Source organism: Haliaeetus leucocephalus, unplaced genomic scaffold (genome assembly GCF_000737465.1).
Source record: "Haliaeetus leucocephalus isolate CR32 unplaced genomic scaffold, Haliaeetus_leucocephalus-4.0 Scaffold751, whole genome shotgun sequence".
NCBI classification, from domain to species: domain Eukaryota; kingdom Metazoa; phylum Chordata; class Aves; order Accipitriformes; family Accipitridae; genus Haliaeetus; species Haliaeetus leucocephalus.
The window spans coordinates 10,710,127-10,720,527 of NW_010973187.1; the positions used below are offsets into that span (position 1 = coordinate 10,710,127).

At 37.4% G+C, this 10,401-nt stretch overlaps 1 protein-coding gene across 1 annotated transcript in view; it reads right to left on the reverse strand.

The window, feature by feature from the left end:
* SEMA3E (sema domain, immunoglobulin domain (Ig), short basic domain, secreted, (semaphorin) 3E) overlaps positions 1–10,401 on the reverse strand; it is a 145,878-nt gene that overhangs the window by 16,877 nt on the left and 118,600 nt on the right. Inside the window, exons 8-11 of the mRNA XM_010580945.1 lie at positions 8,690–8,804; positions 8,286–8,355; positions 6,850–6,994; positions 1,523–1,745 (exon numbers count right to left, since the gene is read on the reverse strand). Coding sequence (XP_010579247.1) covers positions 1,523–1,745; positions 6,850–6,994; positions 8,286–8,355; positions 8,690–8,804 — 553 coding nt within the window. The remainder of the gene's footprint in view (positions 1–1,522; positions 1,746–6,849; positions 6,995–8,285; positions 8,356–8,689; positions 8,805–10,401) is intronic.

The window sequence follows — 10,401 nt, forward strand, 5'->3', positions numbered from 1 at the left end:
GACCCTGTTTACTTATGTTACACAGCAGGTGTTGGACTTGGATAAAAAAAAAAGATTAGCCCTTTCTAATATTATATTGCCAAGAGAAGCAGTAAGTTTTTTGATGGGAGCTTTGCCAGAGCAGAGATTGCAGGGTATGTTTTAGAGTTTCTAAATCTCAAATTCCTATGTTGGAATTTCTTGTCACCTGAGATTAGACATCTCGAGAAGACTAAGCAGCTGTTGGGTACCAGTCCAGCACAGCTTTAAAGCATACACTTAAGTCCTCTAGGATTCAACATTGCTGAACAAAGGACTTGTGTACAAGAGTATTTGATACAGTATCTCAAATCACAAATGGAAGTGGAAAATATGAAAAATCTAGGCACCATTATAAAATCTGCTGTACAGAAATAAGTGACACATTGCAAAATGTTTTATAGACTGCACAAGGTCCAATACTGAGACCATACTGAGGCCATTTAAAAGCTTAGAAAACAGCACTAATATAAATAAGCCTTTGCTATTATACAAACATGCTTCTTTTGAATGTTCTCAACACTGAAATGTGCTTATCAGAGGAATTTCATTAGTAAAAAATAATTCACTGTAACTACTTTCCTAGACAAAATGGTCAAAATGATTTGTGATACCACTCCTGTTGTTAAATTGATAAAATGTGAATGTATGAATCCTTGGATTTTTTCCAGACAGATTAGATGTGACTAAAGTCTTGTCTATTTCCAGACTTTCCTCTTATTTTCTTATTTTTCAAATACTAATAGAATGTGTTTTTTTTTCTCTGCTTGCTTAGAGTTAGGGCAGGTCTATGGTACATTTTACCTTAATCATATTTGTTTGGTAGATGTTTAAAAAACCTCTTTAAACAAGCTTTCTGTATCTTATGAAAATGGCACAAAAGACAAGAAAGCTTGGCAGAAAATTTCTAACAGTTTCTTTTTAAGAAACTTGGGTATTTCCTCCTTCCTTCCTTGAGCTCTGTTGTAATCCAAATCTGGAAGCTGGCAGTTTCTTTTTAATGGTATCAGCTAGACTTGTGGTCTCCAGAACTGGGGAAAATGAACTGGGGAAAATAAACTCTGGAATAAAAACAGTAACTTGAAATGATATTTTTGAAAATCATATCACCTTTGGTTCTCTCAGGTCTCTAGGTCTCAGCTCAGAACTATGATCAGATACATGATTGTGTTTTAAAGTTTTAAAAATAAGGCAAGTTGTTCAGGAATTTAATTTAAGGTTCTGTTTTGGAAAGAAAAAAAAATTGCAATCCTATACTTAAGTTTCTCTTCCTAGTCTTTAAATGTTTCCCTACCATTATTTTTCTATATAATGTTATCAGCACAGTGAAACACACGTCTAGAATGACAAACCTCTTCTGTAAGGTGACAACTGGCACAGTCATGAAAAGAATGATTGTTAAAAAGGAATGTTGTATTGATTTTTTTATTTTTGGACTATACACAACTTAATTTCATTCATCCTGGAGATAAAAAACCCCTATTAAATCAATTATCTTCTTTACCTGTGCCAATGAACAAGACATCATATTGCCCATCTTCAGCTTCCACTCTGTCCACTGCTATTTGCTTAAGATTGTACTTTCCATCTGTTTTAACGAGTATTGGTCTCTTATGAACAGGCTTGATGGGCTGATACATCAGTGGATGACTCCTGGCAAAATGGACAGCTTCATCAGGATAGTCTTTAGTGGTAGTGTACAGACCGCCATTCACCTTGCTGGCACACTGCAAAAGCATAAAACAGAGATTATCCTGAAGGTTTGCCAAATAAATTGTCAGAGACAGGTCTTGTTTCCAGGGGTAATGAGAAGTCTACAGAAAACCTGGCATAAAACCAGGCACAAAAGACCGCAGTAGGAATTGGGACAGTGAACCCTACGCTTTATGCATGTGTGCATTATTAATCATGAGAAGCCAAGAAAGGGATGCTGAACAGAGCCTTGCCATTGTCATGTTTAGAAAGAGAGAGCTCCTTCCTCTCTGACATACTAAGAGCAGAATAAATAGTGACACTTCCAGATTTTGACAAAAAACAGCGTTTATGTCTTTCCCAAATTCATATTGAAGACGTAAACAAAATGGGCATTGACAGAGTTAGGAGAAAGGGGTTTCCTATCCCAGTAGAGACACAGCATTGTAAAGTCAGCAGAATACTAATGCTTGAAATCAGTCTCTAGTCTTATTACTTTTGATTGCAAAATGTATTACCATAAGAAAGTAAGGACACTTAAAAATGATGCCAGCAACAACAGTAATTCTTGATCTCAGGCATTCTAACAGTATTACATTTGATTTTAATTCCTAACTCACAATGACAGTATTATATATCACAGTTTAGCTTGAAATACCAATGTTTGCATTGATCAATCTACTGTTTTGCAAAGCAAATAGACTTCAAGTCAAAGATTGATTAAAAGAGGTTTACTCCTTTGGTCAATGTGCAATTAGGGATAATTTAATGCGTTAAACAGAGAAGTTAATTTTAGGATGCTTTATGAAGGATACAGTGTTCCCTAACTGAACGTAGATTCTACATTTTCAATTTGCTTCATGATGTCTAATTGAAGCCATTTATGATCAAGCTGGAAGTATCTCAGTAACCGTTTACTTTCTCCAAATATTCATAAGACAGTGTGGTTTTGAGCAGCATTTCAAGCAAAACCACAGTAGCAGCCTTTCCCTATTTAAATTGGATTTTTTAATCAATAAAATGAAATAAAATACTCTTTATGTTTACTGGAAACAGTAATTTTAAACTTGTGGTCAACTGTAATTGACAATAACAAACTCCTGCACTTGTCAAGTGGGGCAATGTTTGTTTCCACTTTTTGGGCTTAGATACAGGAAAGTATTTGTTCAGTGTTGACTTTAAAGTAATTGTCTAATCAACCTAGTGATGGAATTTCACCGGCTGTTTGCAATAAAGAGACAGAGCTGGAGCATGAAGACAGGCTAAGCCTCTGCTTGCCATGCACTGCACAGCATATCAAGTGAATAGGCATTGCCAGGTTCCCTTTGCAAAGTTCTAGCCCTGGAGAGATTTAATAAAAATAATCCTTCACAGGCTTTTCATTTTTAATTAAATAAAATCAAGTAGTCTAGAAAGGAAACAGTAGATGCAGCCATCTCTGAAGTCTATCAACACCATTTTTGAGGTAACTGATGTCATTCCCAGAAGCATCCCAGTCTAAATGCACTAAAAGAATCAGCAAAACAGGAGTAGAGATGATGGCAGAAGCAGTGCTTCAAGCAGATGTCAGAGAGGAGTGGACTGCTGTCTGTCAGAACCTGTGCGTCTCTTAACAGTGGGTTTGCTGTTTATTTAGCTTTAAGATCTACTCTCATTCCTTATAGACTCCTTCTTTACCCATTCGATAGCTAAGATCAAAGAGCGCTGACTCTCAGAGATGCCTAAATAGTAGGTTATTTTCGGCCTCTTGTCGCTGTCAGTCCTGTAAGGGGAAAGGTAGTGGGATTCAGCTTACCAATATGCTGACCTTTTCTTTGGTGTGTGAAACCTAAGGCTGTGGGCTACAGCCTGAAACGTGCTTTCTCCTCATGCTACTGGAAAAGCATTGAAAAGACCTCTAAACTGTGTTCTGACTGAGCAGCTGAAAATGAATCAGCTAATCCTCCGTTAGCTGGCAGAGCCAACTTCTTCAGCCTCTGATGTGCTCTGCAACACACAGAGACAAAGAAGATTAAATTGACTAACACCCAGGAAAGACCTGGTTTCTCAACTAACTTGTTCTATGACATTGGAAAAATTACTTGCGCTCTTCTTTTATATCTTTTTCAGCTCCTATGGCTTGCCTGTTGGGGAGGCTACAGCCCAGTCTGACCCAAATGTGGCCATTCGGAGCCAAGGGAGAGAAGCATTGAAAGTGAGTGGAACTTAGGGCAGCCTTTCTGTAAATCATCATCAACTTTGCTGAAGTGCTGGCTCAGTGTTCTCTCCTGCTTGCCAGAAAAACACCATTTAATCTTCAGCGCTAGGAGATATCAATGTAATAACTGTAGTCATTAATACCGAATTCATGCCTGTGTTTAATGCTAGTCCAAATAACATATGTGAGGTGTTCTACTGCCTGGAAAAAAGAAATTAATACCACTTAAAGAACTTGGACCATGTAATCTTTATGAAATATACAGCCATTGTGTAATCCATGCACGGTACTGTCTCATTAATTGGTAAAACTGCAAAACCTGTAAATTTGCTATACAAACTATCAAACAGGAAACCAATAATTCCTATGAATTCAAACATTTTGCTCAAAATATGATAATTTACTTATCTGGTTTTCTATCCTGACTCAACACCAATGACTTTGGTCTACATCGAACAAACAAAAAAACATTTTGTATTGATGTCAGCACTGCTACAGTGGTAGCTTATTGGCCAAGATGGTCAAATCATATTAATAATGTTTAAACCCTAGGTAATCTCTTTTTTGGAGCATCCACTTCTGCATTTTGACTTATGTCTCTAACCCCAAGAGAAGCAGAGGAAAAACGTTAATTTAAAATGAGAGAGGACATGCATTTGAAGTCATACTACAGGGAGAAAGGCTGTACTGGCATGGACTAGATAAGCTAATAGGCCTTTTCACCTCTCATTCCTGCCACTCAGCGATAAATTAATTGTATGCAACATTTATTTTTGCAAATGATTGCTTTTAGTATGAAAGAGAATATTGATTCAGTTACCAAAGGAAAAACAACCCCGAAAGCAATGCTCCAGCAACAGCTTATTCCACCGTTAAGCTGCAGAGAGCGAGCCCCTAGCCGGCGAGAAGATCAAGAGGTGAAGTGCGAAAACTGGGGCGGTGAGGGTTAGCCAAACAGCTACTAGAAATGTCTTTGCATCACACAGAGTCAAAAATCTGCACAATGCTGACACGATCGGGGTAGACCTTCAGCGAGTGTAAACAAAAGCAGCTTTGCCACAGATGACAAATGCCGTGGGTGGGTAAGTAGTATTCCCAAAAGGTGTGGAGCGAGGAAGAAATCCTGGATGTGATGCTTCCCTGGGTTAGCCTGGCATTGCCAGGTGGGGCTCCCCCGACTTGGAGCAGGAAGGAGAAGGTGGGGGACACCCCGGCTGGGCTTCTGCTGGGAGATGCTGACGGGACCCTGCCTGCCAAAGGGCACCCTCAAGCCGCACTGATGGGCAGTGAAAGCAGGACTGCTCTCCTCAACCCCAAGGTGGGATGTGAGTGTCCCGGGCTAAGACGCTACAGGGATAGAAACTTGAGAAACACCTAAAAAGAGAGTGAAACAGGAAAAGAGTTTGAGATGAAGACTACTGGTGATGCCTTTGAGAAATCAACATAGAAATTAGGAATTCCTTGTAGAAATTAATTACCTGCCTCTATGTAATGAGTTTGTGATTTCCTCCAGAATTTCTACTTAGCAAAGGAAAAATCTAAGTGCTGGGCAGGAACAACTCTCTACACGACAGCACCTCTATAGTTGTGGAGTATGATACAATAGTTGCCAGATTAATTGCATTTTCAAAATACATCTGGTTTCCTTTCTTCACTGAATGTTCATTGAAAAAAAAAAAAAAAAGATTGTAAAGAAACTTGTGTGAAAATTAGAGAAAAGAGTGAGTGATTTTGCTGAGTTTGATTCTTTGCAACGTTGTTTTTAATATTTCTATATTCTTTGTAAAAGATACAGAACAGGAATGTTAATAAGCTCAGGAACCTGATGTGAGGGTAATAAAATCTCACTCTCTGATGTCTGAAAGCAAACCAATGAATTCTGAGGATGCTAGACCATTGCTTCTAGAAAGGACCAGTCTTGAGAGAATGACCTCAGGTCCTCAGGTGATGGAGGATTTACTCCCTAGCTACAAATGTGTTTATTCTGATTAGTTACTTTTGTTAAAATCTATGTCTCATTTCTAACCTGTGCACTGATCTAAATTATAGAAATATTGAAATGTGATCCTTTCTGGAAAAGAGATGAAAAAAGGAACCAGAACCACCTGATCTTGAAATAGTGGATCATCTTTTTTTTTTTCCCCTTCCTTTAACAGTTCTTAAGTGCCCTGGTTTCAGCAGGCAATAGAAGAAAAGTTAATTGCCTTGTGTAAGATTGTTTTTTCCAGTAATAATCTTGTTTACATTGGAAAATATTGCATGTATCTTAAATATACATATATATTTAATGTAAATATAGGTACATGTTTCTAGTTCATCCTGGCTTTATTTTCTCAAGTCAAGTCAGTAGGGAGAATTTGTTCTCCAGAAAGTTCCATTAGAAATAAACCTCATGGTTCACTCAATGCACTTAAATAAATCTGATTTTTCATTTATTTCTTTGGCAATTAGATTAAAGTTATCAAGGTTCAGATGCAAAAAATATGTCAGCAGCCAAATTTAGAAAAACAGTTATTCTAGGCTCAGTAGAAAGTGAGGCTCCTTCCCAGGTAATGCACTTACTGCTTCTAAACGCAGCATCTGACCCACCTTCTAGAGGTGCCTCTTTCTACTGCTGTTGCCTGGGGTCCTAACTTTGGGACCTTAGGACTTAACACAAGGTTGCTAAATTCAAGTCCCAATAGGATTTTGAAAAACCTTATACACTTAATTCCACTATTTTCCTTAGGGAAATGTATGGTTCTAGTACTTGATTAAACTTATTAATGAGCCATTTCACACTTTTCCAGAAATGCTAGAGTATGTATATATTCAAATAAATATATCCTGGACTGTGAAGTCAGGAAGATTTGTACATTAGCAGCACTCAGCTTTTTCTTCCCAAATTCTTTTGGGAATTGCTTTTTCTTCCCAAAAAGCAATGGAAAATAGATTGTACTTACTGAACCAGGTCTAGGATAAGGTACTTTCCCTTCGTACAGAGCCCAGTGGTATTCAGGTCCTTCTTTATGAGCATATGGTCCATTGAAAGCTGCTCGGACACTTGCCATGTGGTAAACACATATAGCATATCCTCTAAATATATTGCTATGAAATAAAATTCAAAGACATTATTACAGCAATATGTCACATTCTGTATATATAATACTGGTATTATTGTATAAGTAAAAATAAGTCACATTTCAACAGTATTCAGGGAGAAGAAAACTACTTATTGTTTCCTATATGCTCACCTTAGAACTGCTGTATCCAGTGTTCTTTACAAAGTCTTTAGTGTATTTATATTTATAACATTTCTCTGAGGAAGCTCTGTGTTGTTACCCCCAAATTTGAAGATGGTGAACACAGGCTTTAAGTTACTTGTTTATAAACACAGAGGAAGCCCAGCAGACTCAACTCAGGTCTTATATGTCTTTCATTAGTGACTTAAACAGTTTACCATTTTTCTCTAAGATTTTTCCTGTTGTTACTTCGGAAAGATGGGAATCATCCAATGCTGACTGAAATGAACAGGAGATTTTTTATATTGAGTGGGAATGTTGATTGGTGTTATTAGTTAGAACATCAAGATCACTCTATGTAGATCAATCCACATAAAAGTATCTTTTTTACTTCTAAATTTTATTTACAGTTCCGGAGAAGCAATTAATTTTTTTTAAAGAAGCGTCAGTGCTCTCTACAAAGAAATTATCTCTGAAGACTCTAGAAGGTGATCCAGGCCATTTTAATTAGGTGCCCACCTTTCTCTATTGGCATAGGGAGCCAGTAGGAAATGCTGGGTACCTGCATCCCTAGAGGACCAGATCTGCCTTGTTTTATACGAAAAAAATAAATCAGGAGAGAAAAATAGTGGCAAAAGCACAGTTACTCTTCTCTACCAGTTACGTCCTAAACTAACAGTTGATGTCCAAGAAACAGGTACTGCGTGCTTGCACTTGAACTAAGCTGCAGTGGAAAATGAGGCTGCCAGCAACACCACAGCTGGTGTTTTAGGCTTCACTAAGAAGCTAGTAGGAATTTAAGCTGCTATCTACTTAAACTCGAATTACAGTGGATCTCTTAAAGGAAGACAGGAGGGTCTGATAAGCTGCTCTTATAAGCATGCAGGAGTGCATATACTTCGACACTAGGAAATTTTCAAGCAGAGAAACATTTAATTAATTTATGATCCAGATAGACTGGATCATTGAATGAGACTTCAAGCCCCTAAGTGTCATAGAGCAGTTTTTACATTAACAAGGAAGCCCACTGTGAATAGAACAGGGATTAAACTGCTTACTATGTATTTGCTAAGGGATATTTATCATGTAGTGTCTCTCTCTCAATAGGCTGTTCAAACATTCCTCTATTGCTGCTATTATTTCTTCTAATTGTTTACCTTGTAGTGTTGAAGAGGCCAAATATCACTGGATTTTTGTTATCACGAGTTTGCAGCAAAAAGACATCCTCTGTAAAAATTAAATGCAATGTTATTGGTAGCAAACTACTTTTCTCAGTCCCAAAAGAGCAACTTCATTGCTTGTTAAAAGTGTAATCCTATTTTACTCATATATGCTATTTAATCTTATGCAGATTTTAAAAGCAATCTTTAAAAACAATGCAATAAGCCATAACTGATAGTCAATTCCATATGTATAGAACTTCATATACATTGGAAACAGAACACTGACAACCATTCCCTGTTAATGAATGCAAGTACAATATTTGACAGTAAAATGTGTTATCATGAAAGTATGTGTTTTGTATGATGGTTTTAAGTTTGTTGCAGTCTAGCATATTTACCTAATTCATCAAAATGCGTATCAATTCCGTTTCTCCCAGGCACAGAGCAAACTAGCCTGGTTTTGAGGAAAGTGCTCCATTTATTGACGAGCATTCGCTGGCCTCCCATATCATTCTGTGTAGAAAGAAACAAATGCTGATGGTAATTTGAATGAGTAAGTCTAGAAGCACAAACATCTCTGCTGAATTAGCTGCTCATTGTATCTTTTAATGTCAAAAGCATGCATTTTCAAACCACATGTCTATTACTAGTACTATTTCTCTGGAGTCAGTTTTCAAGTAGGATTGCACTGATCAAGTTCAGGTCTCATTAAGAGCTGTGGGTTTATAAGTATTTTTTAATTCTGTACCGCATCCATGGATAGTTTTAACTACACAGCTGTTATAAAGCTTTTTTATATCTCATTTTTGTTAACTGGATGTACTGAGTATATTAGCAAAGTTTAGTTTTGCTTCAGGAGCTCAGTGCAGGGTTAGATCAACACATTTGGAAACTGAAGCCCTGGATCTATCTATAGAGCTGGTACAGCTGGGGCAAGTCTGAGGCAAGTGTCTCTACATGGTGTTCTAATAAGTTCTCAACAACTTTAAATAATTCCTGCTTTGCTATAGCAGTCTCATCTTTTTCTTACTATTGCAACTGTTGGACTGTCAAGAAAAGGGGCATTTAGTACTACTTAGTAATCAGATTCTGTAACCTTAGGGCAGCATCATCAAAGCTATGACCTTATATTCTGGTAGACTGTGTAACTTAGTGTTGAAGGCTCTGTAATAGGCTTGCAAAACTCTCACAACTTCATTCTAAACTACTGAAATTAATTGATCTCCTCAGCTTCACATTGAGATCTTACAAAAACAGAGATCTCTTTTCCTGAGAAAAGTAGAAATATACAGAGTAGGTGCCTCTGTGTTGCAAAATCTGTTACAGCTCAGATGAAATTTAAAAGCTGGAAAAAAAAAGTCAGCTAACTATTTTTTTTATTTATTAAATCAAATTTGAATTATAGCATATGGCTGTGAAGTTAATGTCCAGATGATAAAGGATTTGGAGTTTTGGACAAGTGGAAGAGAAAGGTCTGTTGGATTTTGGTTTAACCCCTGGCTAGAGAAAAGACACTCAGGTGGATATATTTCAGACTACAGGGAACTATTAAAATAATCTGTTCAGACATCTACCAGAACATAGGCCAAAGAATTCTACTTCAGATCTTGATGCAGGCTTGAATTCAACGAGACAACTGACTTTGTGAACATTAGTGGTTTAGGCTGCAATTTGGTACTTTGCATACTTCAGATGTTTTAAGTTATGCATAAGTTCTCCTTAAGAAATTTTAATAGGTAGTATGCTGGTGAGCATATGTGACATATACTATACGTTGAGGTGACAGAAGATTTTTAAATTGTATCTTGCTCTTTGCCCAATAGTTTTAGGAATGTATCCCCTACAGTTAGGAGGGGGAATGCAATATTTTTCAGAAACAAAATCAGATGCTAAGAAATAAACTTCTTATTCCTTCCTTTAATCAAGCAGATGTAGTCCCAATGGGAATGGGAGAGCTCCTCTCATCAGCCTTACCGTAGTTCAATTAATAGAAAAGGAATTATGGGCAGCTTAATCTGAGAGATTGTATGTTAACAGTGCTCCTCTCCAGCAACTGCCTGAGATCTCCTTCCTGGGGGGGGGGGGGGGGGGGGGGGGGGAAAAAAGAGAG